The sequence below is a fragment of the Drosophila gunungcola genome, unplaced genomic scaffold, assembly GCF_025200985.1.
Source record: "Drosophila gunungcola strain Sukarami unplaced genomic scaffold, Dgunungcola_SK_2 000001F, whole genome shotgun sequence".
Taxonomy (NCBI): domain Eukaryota; kingdom Metazoa; phylum Arthropoda; class Insecta; order Diptera; family Drosophilidae; genus Drosophila; species Drosophila gunungcola.
Window position 1 is genome coordinate 11,103,278 of NW_026453197.1, and position 20,348 is coordinate 11,123,625.

General features: G+C 37.8%; 1 protein-coding gene across 5 annotated transcripts in view; it reads right to left on the reverse strand.

Moving 5' to 3' along the window:
* Positions 1–20,348, reverse strand: part of LOC128263009 (protein outspread) — a 121,651-nt gene that overhangs the window by 76,908 nt on the left and 24,395 nt on the right. For 3 of the 5 annotated variants that reach the window (XM_052997640.1, XM_052997638.1, XM_052997643.1), the window contains exon 1: positions 6,805–7,683. The exons of 1 other annotated variant lie outside the window; for it this stretch is intronic. In XM_052997640.1, coding sequence (XP_052853600.1) covers positions 6,805–6,999 — 195 coding nt within the window. In that variant the 5' untranslated portion in view covers positions 7,000–7,683. Of the gene's footprint in view, positions 1–6,804; positions 7,684–20,348 lie in introns of those variants that run through there. One more of the 5 variants, XM_052997639.1, reaches the window with a different exon arrangement.

Sequence of the window (20,348 nt, forward strand, 5' to 3'; positions counted from 1 at the left end):
TAATAGTTCCATCGATTTAAATATTTGCTCTAAATAAATATCAGTACGTGATGTATTCGCCGATCGTCTAAAAATCTACTTGAGAACTTTCGAATATCGCTGAAATATGATATCAGAGCTTTTCGCCCTTATCTTATCCCACTGTTTGCGCGGCCTGAAAAGCCGACTTAATTAAGGCATAGCGCAGATATAGAATAGGTAGACAAATACAACAAAAAAAACAAATAAAATGCCGCCGCAACGGAAGATGTCGCCGGGAGTTTATAAACTAAACTCTTGAGCTCAAGTTGGATGTGAAGGGGGACCCTCAACTAAATCCGCCGATGGGGCTCGCTTCCAGATCTTAGTTTCAGACTTTTGCCGACTTCAGCTGGTTTTTATGAGGAAATCTAATAGCCAGGGCTAGAGACGAAGCTGAATCTGGGCAGCTGCAGAGATGAAGCTGTTGGCGTTAAGAAGTCGATTTGGTTTTGCCGCTGCTGTAGATGCTGCTGCTGCTGCTGGAATGATTGATGATTTGTTGGCTGTGTATCGCGATAAGGTTGGTGGGCCCATTTGTTGGCCCCCATAGCTGAACAAAGCAGAAAGAGCGCCAGAGATTGGGGAAGCAGCCAACTTTCTGGGCATTGTCTTGGCTTACCTTTGCTCATGTTTTTGAGCGACTGAGAAAGAGAAGTTCGTGCTGATAATTGTGACACGGCCCGGCCCCATGCAAAAAAGAAATACGGCGCGGAATTGAGAGCCAAAGTGCAGAATGGCTGAAGAATATTCAGACGATGCCTCCTGCTAATTGCAGCCACAGACGGGCAACGGAAGACAGACAACGAAGTACAAATAGCAGCAACAAAGTTAGATAGATAAGCCCAACCGTCAGGATGGAATAATTCTTAACGATCTTTAGATTCTCTATTTTACTCCTTACAAAAAACTTAGTTGCCGTACCAAAAAAAAAGCCTTCAAATCGATTCATGTTCTAAGAAGATATAATATAAAAAATGTATTATATATTCTTTTGTTGTGCCATAAGACTAATTAATTAAAACGTTAAATGTAAGAAAATTGTGTTGTAATATTTGGTTTTACATATAAGCTCCGAATAAATTCCATAATTACATTTTCATTTTCCCAACCTAAAGTAGACAAGTTGGAAAATGGCGATAACAATTAGCTCAAAGCTTTGAAATACATTTATGTGGAAAATCTTTTGCAATATCTAGCAACAGCCTTTTGCAACAAAACGGAACATGATAGATAACCTATCCGTCAGATAAGACCGAATACATTTGGAATAAGCAACCAGGAGCCAGGGTTTCCACTCCGAAGCCGAAGAGTTAACTTCTCTTATCTGGCTTGATGGTGCTAAGAACGCTCAACTAAACAGTATCTTGCACACTGTCTGCTGCAGTTCGAGTGTATCTAGTAGATACGTCTTTGTTGCTTTATTTATCGGGTCTTTAGCTAGTTCCTTTGTTTTCACACTTGCACAATTGTTTGCCTTGGCCTTATCGCTTTGAAGTGTTACCTTGATGTTTAACAATGCAACTAGCCAGATATAGATTTAGATAGCAGTACGAGAGATGACCCCAAAAGCTATCGGGGATGACACAGGTGAGTGGACGGGTTCAATGCACTTGACTGCGCTGTAGAGCCCATACACATCTAATTAACCTAGAAAAATGCAAATTTCAGCAACACACCCACTTCACATGGAACGGGTCCCCCAAGAACTGAGAACAATTTCTAAGCCAAACAATCAATCAACGTTGTTGGCCACTTGAGCACGTCGTCGTGGAGAAAAGGGGGAAGTATGTTAAGACTGGCAACGAGGATACACGAAGGTATGCCACAGGTGCGGAATGGGGGGTGGGAGGAGGGAGGGGGTGATGGTGTTCAGGATGGGTGTGCAAAAGTAATATTTATTATGTGTATACTTCTCTGAAAAACAACACAGGCACCAGGCACTAGGCACCAGGCACACTGGCAGAAACTGAGAACGAACCCAGGACAGAGGCCTCAAAGGGCCAAAGGGGAACACGAGAGACCAAGAGACCAAGAGACCGAGAGACCGAGAGACCGAGAGAATGAGGTCTATGGCGACTCCACTGGAGACCTGGACGGAATGGCATATAGGATGGCATGGGAGTCTCCGTCTCTCATAGCATGCTGCTGCCAATAGCTCAATAACACCCCGGGGACCAATTGAGATCTTTTTGGTGGGATAGGCAGGCACCTAGGACACCGATGCCCAGCCGACTTGTACAAACAGTGAAACGGAGAGGGTAATACAGCGAAAAAAGGGAGAATCATAGACAAATGCTCAACGGGGGCACACAGCCCGAAATGACACCCGATTCCCAACAGTGAACATACTTTGGTACTTTTATTGATCATAAGCAAAGAGTTTGATTAATTTTTAACGTTTTCCATCATAAAACGATTTAAACAATACATTTTAGAGTCACCACATCGGAAACAATACAAAAATTAATAAAAATATTATTTAGTATGCCAGAGCAAAATTTATATTAAAGAAGATGCCAAGCATATAGCATAATATATGTTTCATTCATGATTACCTTTAAAAATGGTTTTATGTCTTCGATAATACTTGGAGTTTGATTTTCAGTTTTCTAGAAACCTGGCCCACGGTGTCCCAAGCCAATTGTTTTGCCAGACAAATAGACGACCGCCGAAAACAGCAAAAAGTCCACAATTACTGCCTATGGGCCAGACCTCTTGGTGGGGTCCCAAGTCTAGGTTTTAGTTTTAGCCTTAGTCTTGGTGGGGTGCCCAGTCACGCGCCCGGGCAAAAAGCGAAACAAAAATAGTTGCAAGATGAGATTTTCCCTGAGTATTGGGCTGGCTTTTGCCTTTTTGGGGCATTAGAACCCGAAACGCTGCAAGCCTTTGACCTGACCTGTCAACATGGCACAGCCCCCCGAAAAAAACACGAGCTTCATCTTTTCGATAATAATGGGTTTTGAAGTGGATGGCAACCGATAACTGAAATGTTCCGCTCCATTGACTTGACAATGCATTCTGACATCCGTTTTGCACCTCGTCGCGTTGTCTTGGCCTTTGTTTTAGCGCATTTTCCTGTCGCACCGCCAACTACAAAGGGATCCCCTAACGATAGGTGGTCCTACCATGCCATCCCATCCCATCCCATCCTTTGCCATCCCATGCCGCCAAACCGTCCGATCCCATGGCCAGGTAATCCGAGAGCCGTGTTAGGGACGCTTTTGCCGGCTTCATTAGCCTTCGGATCGGCGACAGACAATGCAACAATTATGGCCCAGCATTTATGCACTAGTCAAAACCGAAGCAGAAGACAGGCAAACATGGACACTCTCTGCAGAGCGAGAAACAAAAGCAAAAGTGTTGCTAAATTTAGAACGGCTGTCGAGCAGAAGGAGGGTGGACGGGGACTAAGCCTGTGAGGTCTGTCGGTTGAGTAACCGCAAAAGGGGACCGCTGGAGGGGTCTTGAGGGGCTGCGACTGGGGCTGACTGCTGCCGACGCCTTCTAATTGCCGCTCGACGAGCGGAAGCCAAGAGTTGAGTTCTATTTTTACATACATATACATATTAGCTGCGGAGCAACTGCATCGGCCGAAGGGGAGCCAAATGTGGAGCAAACTGAAGGAGTGCGGAGCACAGCGCCGAAGTGCACGGTTCCCAGTGCCCAGATTTGACTTTAAAATGTCTACGGCCGGAGGGGTTCTTTAATGACAACCGTAACGAAGTCCCACTGTTTTAAAAATAGTTTCTAAGATTGCCTCTTGCTTGTTTCGAACTAGCAACTGAAAAAGTAGGTACACCAACAAAATTTACGCTGTAACCTAAAACACAAAACATTTTATGGGTCTTAATGAGAAAATAAATCTTCAAAAATCTTTTGATTTCAAACTTAATTAGATCCAGAGATTTAAAATGTCTTACTAAAGCTTACTTAAAAGATTAGTTAATTAAAATGTTTTAAATATTTATTAATATCAAAAAAAACTTTTTAATAAGTTGGAACTTATATCTAAAGATTTGCAACTTTTAACTAATATCAAACATCAAAAAATTTTACTGCTTCCTAAATCAATTTCAAAATAAACCCACATTGTTTGGCATGGTAGGAAACAGTTGAATAGTTTCGTAGTTAGGGTGTTTAACCTTAGATCTGCCTACTTATGGCGACTCACCCCTGCCCTGCTCCACTTCCTCTGCCACTTCCACTTCCCAATGCCCGCCGTCTCCATTGACTTGTTGGCACAGTTGTTCTACCCACTGGATATTGACTCAAATGACTTTCACACTCAAATAGTAAAGTTTATTTATTTTCTTCTTTGTGAACACTTGACTCCAACGCTCCGCTCAACGCGGGTAATTCAATATTGTAACTCGAGTTATTTATAAATTAGGAAATGCTGCCAGGAACAGCTAAGCCAACAAATCGATCAACTAGTTCTCCAGTTTATGGATCATTTGCATACCCCCTGCAATCCGCACTCTCCATTCTCGATTCCCCTGAGGGCGACATTTTTCACGGCTGTCAAGTGCTGATGGCCTCGGGTCTTTCAAAAAGTGTTTCTCTATGAGTTCTCGTTGTTTTCGGGCCTGTGACTTCCTCAATAAATGGTTAACAATACAATGGAGTAGGTCTGTGTGTGATCGTTTTGTGCTAATTTCATGGAGGTCATTCTGGCTCTGTTTCTTAAGATCAGTCACGCAGTTGAAGTGTGCTCTCAGGGGGAGAGCAGGGGCTCACGAACACATTTGAAGCTTTTGGAAAACAAAAATTTTGATTTCTACGCTCACTTAGCCCACTAAAAACCAATTTCTGCCTGAGGCCAAGCTGCGCTAGAAATTTTGGGTGATCAATTAAAGAAACCCCTATTCCAATTTGGCAAACAGACAAGAGGCGAGCCAGAAATTGCTTTTGGCAATCGCATAATTAATTTTTGCAGGCTTCTCAAAATGCCCGGCACTTGTGGGCCGTCAATTTAAGTGATCAGAATAATAACTAGGCACAATAATAAAACATTTGTCGACCCATAAAACACAGACGCAAACTGCACAAAATTCCCTGTCTACAGAATTGGGAACTAGAACAGCCATACAAGCAACAACTGATCAGAATTTATTAGGGTCAGCTGCTTAAAAATACATCCTAACGAAATGAGCACAACAAATTAAAGAATATTAATAAATGATCTGACAGGGCAGACACCAAAAATTGCAGGGAGCAGGTCAAAGCAAAAGTAGCATATCAAGATTCAAGATTTTGGGAACATTTTCGTACCATTTTTAATTTATTTAAATCTCTTTTTATGCTTTGAAAATCAACGAGTTAAAAGTCTGTATCTCAACTCTTTCATCCTTTTCATGTGCTTAATCTCCAGAAGAATTAAGATAAGATATTGTATGTCCAAATGATGTTTAATCTTGAATCTTTATCTTTCGACAAGTGTTTAGAAGCAGTTGACATATCTTTCCCGCTGTTCTTCTACCACCTTCATTTGCATAGTTCGCAACGAAATCCGAAACTTTCCCAAAGGTAAACTACTCTTCTGGTTTTAGTTTTCAAAAAGCCAAGACCGCGCTTAGTTTTTTTCGATGTTTTACGACGACGATTTTATGTTTATTAAATACAAATTCCAAAACTTATCATGGGCATATAAAAAAGCCGGTGTGCCTTTCAGCTCTGACTTCGACTCCGGCACGGTGTTTTAGTTTGGGGCGTTGTATTGTCGTAAATTTTTTGTGACCCAAGCCCGGCCCGGGTAAACATAATAAACGATTTTCACTTTTTCCTCCGGCTACTCTCCGTCTCCTACAGACTTGGTGGGTTTTTATGTTTTCTATGCTTTGATTAGTTTTTGTTATTTTAATTAGTTTTCAGTGGCATTTTTTTCCGTATCGTTATTTTCTTTCCCGAATTCTATCCAAAATTCCAAAGAAACGAGAAAGCGAGAGTTTTCCTTTGTCGCGCCGAAATGTTGTTTGTTTTTAAAATGTTGGTTGTCTTCTGGTCTTTTTTGTAACTTGATTGAACGAAAGTTTTAAGATTAGAAAATGATTTTGCCCGTGGGCGAATGCGAATGAGGCTTTAGATCAAGTTGATGAATTAATCTTGGTCAAAACATTTGTTTTTTCCCATAAAAAGTTGGTTGAATCCAACTAAAATGTGTCAGCTTTGACAGCTTTTACTGGTTAGATTAAGCTATTTTAATTAAAAGTGTTTAAATTAAAATGAATGTTAAGAACGATCAGGTTCATGAATGTTTAACATAAAAATTCTGAATTTTAAAACTGTTTGTTCACTATAAATACATTTGTAGTTGCATCTTTTTAAAATTCAAATTTAATTTAAGAAGGGACGGCTTAGTTAATCCCCCCCTATAAATTCCCAATAAATTATACACAACTGTCCACAACTGCAACAACCAAAATTCCAGAGCAAGAACAAATCGAATCACACATTTTTGAACAAAAGAATAATAAAGTAAAGCCCGCACAGAGTTGAAAACTAAATAAAGATTTATCGAAAATAAATCTATGTCCAAGTTTTTTTTGACTTCTCCAGACTTCAAGGTACAGTGCACATTCGTAAAAAAGAACACAGAGCTAAATTTTGTTAAAAACAAAAAACAAAATAGTAAACTCTTAATTTTAAATTAAACACTGCCTATCCATAATAACATTTTGGTATTATTATGATGCATGACTTTGGTAAATCTGTCTCGTCAAAACACCTCCGATAACAGAAACCACATTTAACTCTGTAGTGTTTAACCTTAAATTTTGAACTTACCCTATTGCATTCCAAGGCGGCGGCCGAGTGCTCCTCCCGCTGCCGAAAACAGTGGCTGCACTTGCTCTTGTTGAAAATGTTCGGCGTGAATTTGCGACAGTCGGCGGTGCGTGCGTTTGTTGTTGTTGTTGGTGTGGGTGGTGCCGACTTTGAGGGGGCGGCAGCCACCGTTGTTGTTATTGTCGCAGTTGACATTTTCGCTGCTTTTTTTAATTAACAAAAAAAAAGGTGGGGAGTTAAAGGGGAGAGAGAAAAAGAGAGAGAGAGAGTGCGGAAATGTAGGTACTTTCAAACTACTCCCAGAAATTGCATGGCAGCGGAGCTATTTTTTTTTTCTCAATCGATTCGATGTGTTTTTGTTTCGATTCGCAAGGATGCGGTGTTACGTAAGCCGAGACATTGGCTTGTTGTTGTTTTGGCCTCCAAAGCCAGCCTTTGTTTACCTCACTTCGGAGCCTTTATCAGCTTCAGATTCTTTTCTTATTTTGCGGGTATTTTGGTTACACATTCAGTGAGAAAGAGAGCGAGAGAGGGATGGGGAAATTATTCAATTTCGCTTTGCACTTTGATTCTTGGCTTTGGCACACACGCACACAATTACGCACAAAAAACACCGCCACATACACAGACACACGGCCGCGAAAGCCACAAAAACACAGAAGTTTTGGGCTTTTGCTGCTTTTCTCCTCCACCGCCGTCCTTTGTTTTGTTTTTTCTCGTATTTCTCGTATTATTCTTGTTATCTTAGTAGTATTTTCGTCGACCCGGTATTTATTTTTGTTCTCGCGCTTAACGAAAGCGCTCTCTTTTCAAGCGAACCGTACGTGCAAGCAATTCCAACCGGCAACGGGCACGTCCGAACGGCGAAACAGTGAATTTGACTTTGAGCGAAAAAAGAGCCTCAGTCGTCGTTCTCCTAACAGAAATGTTAAATCGTCGTTTTCCTAACAGCAGCACGAAAGAGAGGCTAGCAAGAGCGCCGCACCGTTAAGGCCAAGAAGTGCGAGAAAACGAGAAACGCCGGATTCACATCTCCACGAAGTCGACTGCTTAATACCCATCAACAAACATATTTTGCCTTCAGAGATGTTAGTTGTGAGTAAAAGTTTTCTTATTATTATTCGTAACAACATTTAACGATCCCACAATTTCGATGCAATTTATTTTGCTCTGCGTTGGCATAATTAATATCTGCATATAAAATCATAAATCTCTTATAACATGGTCTTTAAATGTTACTACTCATACGTACTCCTGACCACGTCTTAATAATAAATTTAATAATGTTCGTGTTGTTAAGATTTGATTGCGTTACAAACATCTGGCTAAAACTATAGTATCTTTTATGTATTGTGTATATTGCTCTTTTTTTCTGTCAGTCTATCGCTCTCTCTCTGCACAAGCTCTCTGCTGTTTGAAAATGTTAACCGATTCTTGATAACATTACAGCAGCACCCTCTGTTAAAACAACGTTGAGCGATGCGAAAATTACCGTTGTTAAATCTTGGTCCTAGAAAAATAGTACATCAAAATATTACTGGAATTAATAAATGACATAATTTAGCCAAATTTTAATGCGGCTCATTTATTTAATACTATCCTGTTATTTGTATTTAACAACATATTGCCAATTCAATACTAGAATTATAAAAAAAATAATATTTACCCTTATTAACATAGCAAATCTATTGTTTTATAATATAAACAAATTTTGTTATCAACTTTACGAAGTTAACTGTCTTTATCTGATTAAACTTCTTAATATTTACTTCAACTAATTACTCTTGAATGTTAACCGGTTCAATCGTTTACAGAGCTCTCTCTTTAGTTTTATGTTGCTAATTGATGTGCACTTGTTGCTCCATGTTGCCAAGCAACAGCATTAAATGTTGCAAGCGATCTGGTGCTGCTCAACAAATAAAATGTGATGAATTTTTGTTTTTATTTTAAACCTAAAATAAATCAAAAAATCTTTTTTAAAAATTGCATATTTAAGTAACATTTAACCATAGTTTTGGTCAAAAGATAAAGAATATATTGGATCGTTCCGAAATTAAAATCATATAAATCCTGCATTAAGGCAGTCCATATTAAAATAAAAATTGAAGAAATAACAAGTTTGTTAGTACAAACTGTATGGAATTGTATGTATTGTATGGATTTCCAAATATTTATGCAATTAAATTTCCAAGCTAACAAATAGATAACCATAATTGACCATAATTTTTGGAAATAAATTAATAGACAAACAAATTACTGGAACCTAATATATATTTTTTCCAATAGCAACATGTTGCAAACAAAGTCAGCCAAATAAATGTTGCCAAGGTTCTGACATTGTAATTGATGAGTTTTTTGACTCTCGAACTGGAAAAATGAGTTATGCTGGTGGAAAAATCAAAGCCGGCCATCATTTCATTTCACAAACAATTTGTTTACAGATTCCCCTTAGAAAAGGCCAAAGCAACAACAAAAGCAGAGCGGCACCAATAACAATAACAATTAACTGCACGCTTCATTAACAGCCTCGGTCAACAAATTTTCAAGTGCGATGCAGAACCATTAAGGGTGTGAGAGAGATAGGTAGAGAGAGGCAGAGATAGAGGGAGAGGGCGATAAAGATAGAGATAAACCCTTTTCATGCAAGAAATCAAAGGTAAAATAAAAACAAATGAGAGTACACTGCGCAAAAGACACTATCTAATGCGTATAGTCCGAGTATAAATTTTTGGTATATTTAAGGCGACTTTGTATTCAGTTTCTAAATATAAGTAGACAGAATTTGATATTAAATATTTACAATTTTTTTAGTCCCAAAAGCACACAATTGGGAAAAAAATTAATATACCTTCGTAATAAGGTTTAAAAATTATTGGTTTTTGAAAAAATATTCATGATTTTATACATAATGGTGAAGGTCTCAAAACCGTTAAAAAAATGCACTACGCGGTTGATCCTAGTCTTATTTCTTCCTATTAAAATATTAATATTTCAGAAGTCTTTAATTTTTACAGCGCAATTTAAACAAACAAAATGAAATTCCAAATTAAGACCAAACGAAACCGAATTTAAGGAAATGTTTTCTTAACGTGTAGCTCAAAAAATAATTAATTGCGCTTGTCGTGGGTTCTGACACTGGAGGGGCTGGCAGCTGAGGGGTAAAGGGCTCGGAGAAAAAGGAGTCGGCCCTCGATCAAATATTTTGACTACCGCCTATATGTTGGGGCTCTACGTAATAAAGGAAAAAGGTTGGCGGTTTTAGAGCCTCGAAAGCGGAAAGACTAATGTGTGGCGCTGCCCTCGGAAGAAAAAACAAAAAGGCGAGAATAAAGAGTTTGTAATAATGGGGAAATGAAGAAGCGACCTTAATTCCCAATTTCATTGCATTTATGTACTGGTGTGTTATGGTGTTTAAGAATACATACATTGCTTCAACATACTTTAAATTACTCAAGATATCACAAACATTAAAATTTTTATAACTTAAGTATTGAAATTATTAAGGCTCAACATCGAAATTAATATAAATATTTTATTTGGAATACAAAAATATGTTTCACTTACAAACAGTGAGTTCGTTGACCATTTAAGCTACCAGGGAGACTGGCATTTAATTTAATGGTAATTAGTTGATTTTGAAATTGATTTGAATTCGAATTCGAATTCGGCTGGCTCTTGTGCAATTGCCGAAAATGTTTCGATTGCATTGGCAGCTGCCTTGCACCCAAACATTGCATGATAATGGCTTCTTTTTGGGACCATTGTTGTGTTTCTCGTTGTTGTTGTTGTTGTTGTTGTTGTAATACCTGCATAACTGAAAAATGCATTACCGCATATTGATTTCGTCGGGGAAGGGGGACACACTTTGTGTGCGAGTGTGTTGTTTTTTTTTGTATTTTTTGGTAGCCACCGCCGCTCGTTTTGCACATTTTCCACTCTCATTCAAATGTCAATCGAGTCACGAGTTGAGTTGTCCCCTTTTAACGCCCCCTCAACCCCCTCCTTCATCACACCTTCGCCCTGGCACTCAAAACGAATTCAAAGTAATGTGGAAGACAAACAATGAAGAAGAAAAACCTATTTTCCTAAATATTTCCAAAGTCCTTACTAAGTGTCTAGTCTTTTTCCAGGGGGTCGTTAAAATTCTGCGCCTTTCAAATTGCCCAAGAGATGAAATAATCATTAAAGTGCAGAAAAATGACTTCATTTGGGTTTTTGTTTAGTATTGAAAACACCAGTTTAAATTTTAGCAGAACGATTAAAAGACCATTCCCAAATTTATTTATTTATTTAATTTATTTTACTTAAAGAAATCTTGGTCTTTCCTAATAGAAACGTTTTGCGAAAAAACAAAAAGTAATTGTATAAAACAGATACTACAAAAATGTTTATTTTTTATAGTTGAATGGGGAGCTGCGACATTACAAAAACATTTATTAAAGCTACGCCCTTGGCTATTTTGAAATTCAGACTTGTCTGGCAAATGTTTCCCAAACATTAAATTTCATGTATCATTAACTGACTCAATTGCAATTAGTCCAGCGGACTTAGCCAACATGCAACATGGGGCAGCAGCAACAACAAGTGCAACCGATCCCGCCCTCGGGGTGTGTGACCAAAAACTTGGATCACGCTTCTTGTCGGAGCACTTGGGTTTGGGTTAATAAGTATCTCGTCTAGCCATGCAAATCGTGAACTGAATTGAAAATCAAAGCACTGAACTTGAGGCAATCTGAGCCGTCAATTCCTCTCCCCACCCCCCGCTGTAGTTCCAGAGTTTTTCATAATCTGCGGCGTGGGCTGGCACTTTCCATGCCGCTTCGTAGGCATTTTCCCAAAGTAAAAAGAGCTTTAAAAAATCAAAAAAAAAAAATTATCCACACTTTGCGCCCTTTTGACAGGCAAGTGAGGCTCGATTCATGGGTAATTTAGAGAGAAGAGGGCGAGGTCTAAATGCTGCACATGATGTCTGGTTCGGTTGTTGGTGCTGCTACATATTAAATTCACTGCAGCTGCAAACACTTTCACTTTTTTCTATGCTAATTTCCTCCGAAAAAACGAGCGAAAGAAATTTTTTTGGCAATTTTGAAAAAGATCTCCTAAAGTTGAACGGTTTAAAAATTTGTCCCCATTTTACATAGCCATTTAATAATTTAGGTAAGTCAAATAACCAGGTTTCAAATTGGAATTAGCTTTTTTTTTTACTATAGCTTTAAATAAAATTGTATATTAAAAAGTAAGTGTTATTTCTTAAATACTTTTGTAGTCATTCGACGGATATTCAAGAAAAGGCGGCAAAAAAGAAAAGACTAGTTTATAGTTTTAACCACTTAACGCTTCGGGATATGGCTATTAATAAATGATTTATGTATTACTTTTAAAGCATAAAAAGGGGGCAAAAGTACATAAAATTTTTTTTTCTACCTATTTTGGAAACAGCCTCACAGAAGCAAATTAAGCTTTGTATTTTATATTTGTTTTCATTGAGGGCCCCATACAATTTTAAACATTTCCCATAAATAGACATTGATTTATGTTGAACTTGCCATTTAATTTGTAATCAAGCAGTAAGTCTAGACTTAACCGAAAGATAAGTTATGAAAAATGAAATGGGATGGAATTATAAATAGATATTTGAAAAATTTATGGATGCATTATTGCTAGACATTTTATGACATTTTTCCGGAAAAGTGGTAGTAGAAAAGAGATTTCCATCGCTCCTCTGAGGAAATAAAATATTTGTCACCGAAATTTTCCAGGTTTTCATAAATAATGTAAGAATAGAATTTCTAAAGTTGTTTATAATGAACTATAAAATTTAACACTATTCGAAATTGAAACAATTAAAGGAATAATAGCATTAAAACCCACATTCAGTGCTAATAAACAAAAAACTATCTCAACTTCCTATATGGAGCATGTTTGCGTTTGAAAATCAGCAAATGTTTTTGCATGCAACTATGTTTTTGGGCGTCAAAAAGACCCCATAATTGACCAAAGCCAACTAAACCTATAACGAAACCGATCCAAGGCCCCAGCCGAAGCATTTTGACTCGACTTAACCGACGGAAACCACCTGCGAACAATTTTCAATCGGCAGCAACAAAAACAACAATCAAGAAAAGCCAACGAAAAATGCCGCAAATCGACGTCTGACAGTCTTTGGCTGGTACTGGTACCAATTTGGCAGCGATTCGCGGACTCACGCCAATTCCAGGGTGTGGACTCGGGGGAGGAGGAGGCGGAGGGGTAGAAAGGGGCTGAAAGATACGGAATGGGAAAAGGGGGGAGGAGCGGCACCGAACGTCCATAGACCTTTTTGTGAAAGTGAAATTTTTCGCTAAGTCCGCTCCAGAGTGTGCGAGTGTCTGTGTCTGCTGCTGCTAGCCTCGACTTCCAGTTGGTTTTCCTGCACTTTTATGAAGGTAGTATTACGTCTCTCATGCAGCAAAAATGTACATTAAATTTAAGCAAGGGTTTTAACTTATTTAAATAAAATGTATCAACTTTGAAAATTGTTTTGCTTACATATGAAACGATAAGCCATGTTATATAATTTTTTAAAACAATAAACAGGGAATACAAAAGAAATGAAAAGTTTACATTGCTTACCTTTTTTTGTAAGCGATAAAAAAAAGATATTGTGTTCTTTCAAAATTTAAAAAACTTTTTTAAAAAAGAATTAATTTTTGTAACACCTTGTGACTAAGTTATATAATTTTTAAACTTGTAGCGTTAGGATGAAAGCTCTATAATGAATAAAAAAATAATAACTATATGTATTTTAAAAATTTTTATTTTAAATAAATTAAGACCAAATTATTTTGTTATTTTTTTACAATTTATAGTATCTGTTTTTTACAGGTGAGAAGTAAACGCTATTAAAAAATTAAAACAAAATCATCCATAAAAATATTTAAACCACCTAATATAAGTCAGGAACATACTGAGATTCCTTTTGAAAAAGGAAACCCAAAAATTCGTAAATAATACCCTTTAGAGCATGCCTGGTTCGATGACTTTTCCCACCAAAATTTCCCGCTATCCGCTGACTTTTTTTTGTCGGTTTTGATAATTGACTCTAAGCGCGTGAATAATAACAACCAGCAACTGCAGTAGTTGCAACAACAGACGTCAGCGGCAACAGGCTGCTAGGAAATCGCGTTTCATTAACATGGAAAAAGGAAAATTGAAAATTGGGGAGGGGAAAAGCGTCACAGCCGTGACATGAGCTGCCGAGAGGGAAGGGAAAGCGTTGTGCAGGCAGGCCGACCAACATTGCGTATACTTGTTGCGGTCGCCAAACTTATCTATTCGAGTTGTTTTATTTTTGTGCCGTTTTTTGCTCGTTTTCCTTTTGATATAATACCTTTCGTTAGCTCGTTTTTCGGGAAAGCAGAAGGAAAAACGTTACGTTTTTTTCTATATTTTGCATTATATTGGTTGGTTTTCTTTTTTGGGTGAGTGCGACAACATAATTTACCGTTAACTCTTCATCAACGCAACTCGGCACGCAAAGTCAAAAAAAAAAAAAACAAAAAAAAAATCGTGGCGCGAGGAGTTTTTCATTTTCCGAGTTTCCCATTTGCTCGCTCAGTTTTGTCGTGTCTTATGATTTATTTGACATGACAGCCAAGCGAACAATGATTTATTTGTCAATGTAGCATTTTTAATGAATTTTATTTTCAATTAATTCTTTTTTATTTAGCTGTGCGCGATGCAAACAAATCGAAAAAGTCCAGATGCAGACCAAACACGCAATTTCGACGCCCAGTTGAGATTCGAGAGTGTGAGCAAAGTCTTCTATGGAACGAATGCATCACGTGGGTTTTCTACTAGCACCAAATGTGTGCACCTGCTGGTCAGACATCGAATAAATAAGCACAAAACACAACAGCAAATAAAAAATAATACACTAAAACACATAAAAGTAGCAAAACAGAATTCAATTATGAATCACTGAAGCAACATTAATACCGCCAATAAAAACCGCACCAGTTGGTAGATCAAAAAATGAGTCAAATATACAACCACTAATCTGATACACCCTATAATAGAGAACTACTTTCATTAACATTTATACATCACAACACCTAAAACTTAATTATAATAAATATACTTAGATAATAAATCTTAATTAAATAACATTAAATTAGTATGCATCCATCATAAAACATGTTTTTTAATGAATTAGAGTAATATCTTAAGGTCCAACTTTATTACATTTTAAAATTTCTTTGTTTATGAGGTTTTTGCACCTAAGCCAGCTTAAACTTGGTGTGCCCCAATCGAATCTGCGTTTAGCAAGGGCGAGCAAATATTAATTTCACTTTTGACTGCACTTGACCCACTCTCTTTTTAACTTAAAGTGAAGTGCATCTTCGCACAACATCAGCAGTAACAACAACAACAACAACAACAACAACAACAACAAGTCCCAGAGTAGTATGCAGATAAATCATATAATAAACAGAACACAGCAGGATATCACTTTGCTGGGTAGGATGGCCTCAAGAGACTTCTCAAGATTTGATTCGATGACGAGTTTTTACCACTTGCAGGCAAACAGATTTCGCGATGTGGCTGCTGCTGAGTCACGGATGCTAAGGAAGCGGCTAAAACAAATTGAAAGCCGCCATAAAATTGCACAAGAAATCGATAAACGTAAAGCTGTAAAACAAATTAAATTATGCTCTTGAGGACTTAAAAACCGAAACCGAAAGGCAAAGTAAAAGTCTAGGCCGTAAAGACTCATTTGATTTGCGTATTTAATTGAAACTTTTTTCTTTCGCCCCATTGCTGTTGGAAAATCGCCTTTATAATCCCAATGCATTTTGCCCTCTGGGTTGTCCCCTCCCACTTCACTCCCTTATAGCTTCAACTTTTGCCATTTACCCAAATCTCCTGTTGGACATGTATCTTTTTATTTCTTACATAAGCCGAATGCAAGTTGCATTTGAATACAATTAGCAGTTTATGATTTTCACTTTTACAACATTTTGGGCATGAGGCAGCAACCCAAACCCACTCCTTCCCATCAGAGTCCATCGATAAAGTGCAACGGCCAGCGGACAACACGTGTGTTGCTGTTGCTGTTGCTGTTGCCAGTGTAATTTCGACTCGAACAACTCATTTTCGATTGCGAAACAAGTGGCAAAAGGGCAGGCATCCAGAGAGGTAGACAAAAAGCCAACTTAATAGGACAATTGATTGCTTTGGGAGTGTTACAAAAGCCGGGGGAAAAAACACCAAATGCAACCAATTACAATTGGGTGGGCAGGGAGACGAGGAAAATGGAAAAATCAAAATGATGTATGAGTATGTGGAAATTTTTGGAGGGGCCGTACCACCCATGGGTCAAGTTGGCAAAATTTGTACAATTTTATCTTGTCATAAACTTGGAAAACCTAAGGGTGGGAAACTAATAAACTTTCTCTCCATTCTAACCATTTAAGTTTTAACTTTATATGGTAGTTTACCATTCGATTTACAACAAACATTTACAACTTAAAGCTAATTTTCTTTATTTAGCTGTAAATACAAATATTTACTCTAGCATTTACAGTCGCAACAAACAAACCAAAGAGAAATAAACTCCAGCTCAAGTGTTAGATAATTGTTTTATCCATCGGTCCGTCATCAACTTGACCCAAACAACCTCATCAAGTCGGAAAGTATCACTTTAAAACGTTTTACAAATTACGACTTAATCGCGTGCCAACCACAACAAAAAACTACAAGAAAACAACGAGCAGAACAACTCCAAGTCAACTCTTGCAGACGTCAAGTTCAAAGTAACAAACCACAAATTGAAGGGAAACTCTTTTTGGGCCTGTGCTGGGGTAAGGTCATTGGAATGCCCGGGTCTTCAAGATCGTTGACTTTACGCTTATCTTAATTGACGTGAAAAACATGTAAATACAAATGGTAATTATGAGAGGGATAAGCTCTAAAAAAATAAAATATAACCCAATATTACAGTAATTTACTGCCAATACCAAACTTTAAGATAAATCCTGTAAGAAAATGTTTAAAATAAATAACTAACAAACAGTTCATTGTAAGTAATACTCTTGTTTTAAATATTTCTATTAGAATGCTTCCATTGACTCATATTTAAAAAAAAAAGTCAATTATTATCAAACAAATGGAAAATGTAAGATTTCTAAGATACACATTTCATTAAATAATTTTACCCTTTCCTAACTTTTTAAGACCCAAGTGTTTACTCATTACTTTTGTTTGGCTTCGAGATCCAAAAGCTTGACCTTGTCTCAGATATACTAATGGACTTGGCAGCTGAGTGCTGACTTTGATTACTTGATTTGATTTTAATAATTCTAATTGCTTTTCGGCTGCATTTCCTTCTCAGTCAGGCTCTTGGCATTGATTGATGAAACGTAGCTTTGACTTTGAAATTGGTTCTTGACGTTTTTGTCGTTGGCGTGCCAAAAGCATCATGGCCAACTGAAACAGATCACAAAAAGTGTATGCAAACAACAAACTTATACAAAAAAGAGAAAATACAAGCTCGATTGGTAGACCCGACGACCATTTCACAAGACCATGTCCAAAACCAAAAAAAAAGGCAAGTGTCAGGCGAAATTTCACACGACAGAAAATGGCAAACGGCAATCAAAACACCACAGAACACCACAGGAATATGAATTTTCGATTAAATGATGAATGCGTTGCTGGCCAAGCCACTGTATTTCGTCCCCACTTACAGTGAAACCCCTCACCACGAACAAATACGTGCCAAATAAATGAATGACGGACTCGTTGACTGAATGAGGTGGCAGAAATATTCGCCACTGAAATACAGTGAATAGAATATGATTTTAGGGAAAAATAGCTTTTATTGTTTTCGACCATTTAATAAATACAACATATTCTTTAGCAAGAAATAATGTAAATTATAACCTTAAACATAATATCATATTTTAATGGTTTAATACTTTTTTGAAGATTCCCCAAATTTCCTTTAAATTCGTTTGCAAAATCAAAATAAATATTTATTCTTGCTTAAATACATAAATGTATAGTTTCACATTATATTAAATTTACTAAAAATTTTTACAACAGAAGTTGAAAATACTTAAAAGTATCACTTTTTTAAAAACACTTTTTCTTGGAAAATGTACTTTAAGCTCAGAATAATAAGGTGTAGCCCACTGTATTTCCGCCAGATCGTCGAGTAGGAGTCAAGTGGCAGTGGAGTAGTGTAAACTGAAGAAGTGTAAGTAGCAGTAGCCGCTGTTTCGGAATGCCTTTGGCTTCTTTGTGGAGTAGCAGTCGCTGCTGTTGAATTTTCGCTGGCTGACATACGCCAAAAAATGCGCGGCCCCCTCGAGTAAAAACGAAAAACCGAAATCGCATTTTGCTATAATTTAATCAAAATTGGAATTGTGGCCAGTCCCCCATGAATATTCCGCTGGGGAGAGTGTTTTTACCCCCTGGCCACCGCACTTCAACATTTGCATTCGTTTTCATTCGACGATTTGCTTTTGACAGTGTAACGGCCGCAAACTGTCATAACAGATGGGGGAAAAAAAAAATCGGCAAAAAGACTAAGTTACAATTTATGTTTGATGGACATTCGTCGGATTGGTTGGGTGAAATTTTGATGGCGGCGACGACGTTGATGACGTCCACAGTTTGACTTTGATGGCAATGAGTGTGCTCTTTAATTAGCTGCTACACAAACCAAAAAAAAAGCAAAAACAAAAAACCTGGGCTGAAAGGAAAACTTTTGACTTTGGCCTGTCAACGGTTGAATGGAAAAACGTTGTTTGAATGCATGGAACATGGATTACCATCTGATCGGAGCTTGTAGATTAGCCACGGGCTCAACACTTCCAGCCACTCTGTCGACACTTGTCGGGGAGTCGTAAACGGCCACACCCTGCCAGGCTTAGGCACTCATAAGTATTCATATTCCACGGCTCTAAACTGCACCCAAAGTTATGCTCATGTTTTCCATCAAAAACTTTATGGTCTCTGATTTTTGGGGAAACATTATTCTAATTTTATAGATCTTCGATGGTCGATAATGAACATATAACTGATATTTTTACCTGTGCCTTAATTATTCAAGTTATGCCAAAGGCACTTTATAAGTTTTTGATCAGATATTTCCCTAGTTCTGTGACTCGGCAGTCACTAAATTCGTTTGATTAAGTGTTATATTTGATTTTTCTTTGACAACTTTCTTAAACTTACTTAAAAGTCATTTCGATTCTAGAGCCAAAAATTGGCTACAATCTTATAATTTTTATTTTGTTGAATGCCTATACGTTTCCTATTTAAATAATTTCATTGTTTTACCACACAAATATTTATTTCCAACAAACAACTGCTTTCTAAAATTTAAAAAAATATTAAAATCTGGCATCCGCTTCAAGGAAGTACAATTTTTGATGGAACTTATCAGCAACTGGTTAGCTTTTGAGCTACTCGTGTATTACACAGAAAGTTCTATGAACCCACGTCCATTTTTCGCCCCCTTGGCACCACAATTTTTCCCCACCATTAAGAACTATAAATATCCACAATATGCACATAAAAATTATTCACATAAACAAATAGAAATCTTTAGCATGCCGCATGGCTGCCTAGAATTAAAAACCAATGAGAGAAAAAATTTGAATGCACGTGTGTTAATCATAAATTTTAAACATGTTTCAAATGCAGCACTGGACAGATGGACATATGGACAGATTGACACAGGGGGACAGATGAACAGATGGACGGACTGACGACTGGAAACGTTTCAGCGGTGGCGGCGTCCAAAAAGGCGAACGCAGCTATAATAAGCGCATGAAAATATGCCTGAGGCGTGCGCCAAGCGATTTCACCTACAGATATATACTTGCATATATATATGTACTTTGTGTGTACTCCGCAGAGGCGGCGAAAAGGGGGAGGTTTTCGGGGAAAAGGGGGCTGGTCGCAGCCACGTCGACTTGTCACTTTTTTGCATAAACGCACCCAATTTTCGATGCGTATATGAGTGAGAGCGAATGAGACTGTGGCTTTTGGCTTTTGGCTTTGCTTTGCTTTGCTTTGCTTTGCTTTGGTTTGCTTTGGTTTGGCCACATGCCAGTGCGTAGTGGCCTTTCGAGGAAAGGGGGCGTTAAGAGGTTGCCGCGCCTCGGTTTCAGTCTATTAAAAAAAAAAAGAGCTGCAAGCTGGGCTCGGTGGTTGTCAATTTTATTCCATTTTCCCCCCACTGCTTTTTTTAGCCTTAATGCTGTTGTAATGGGCCAACAAATTGCCATTGTGGCCGTTGTTAGCCGAGGTCTTTGCGCCTGATCGTGTTGTGAATTGGCAACTCGAAGTGTTTTTAGCCAGCTACAGTGGCAAATGTCACAGAACTCTGCCAAAGTGATGGATTAACTGGAGATATAGCACGCCACTAGTGATTTCGATTACTACTGCCAATGTTTTTACTTCAAGCGTGAACTTAGCTTGGGCTTACCTTTGAATTAAAAATAGTCCAAAACCTATTGTTTGTATTTTTTTTTTTAAATACAATTTTTGTT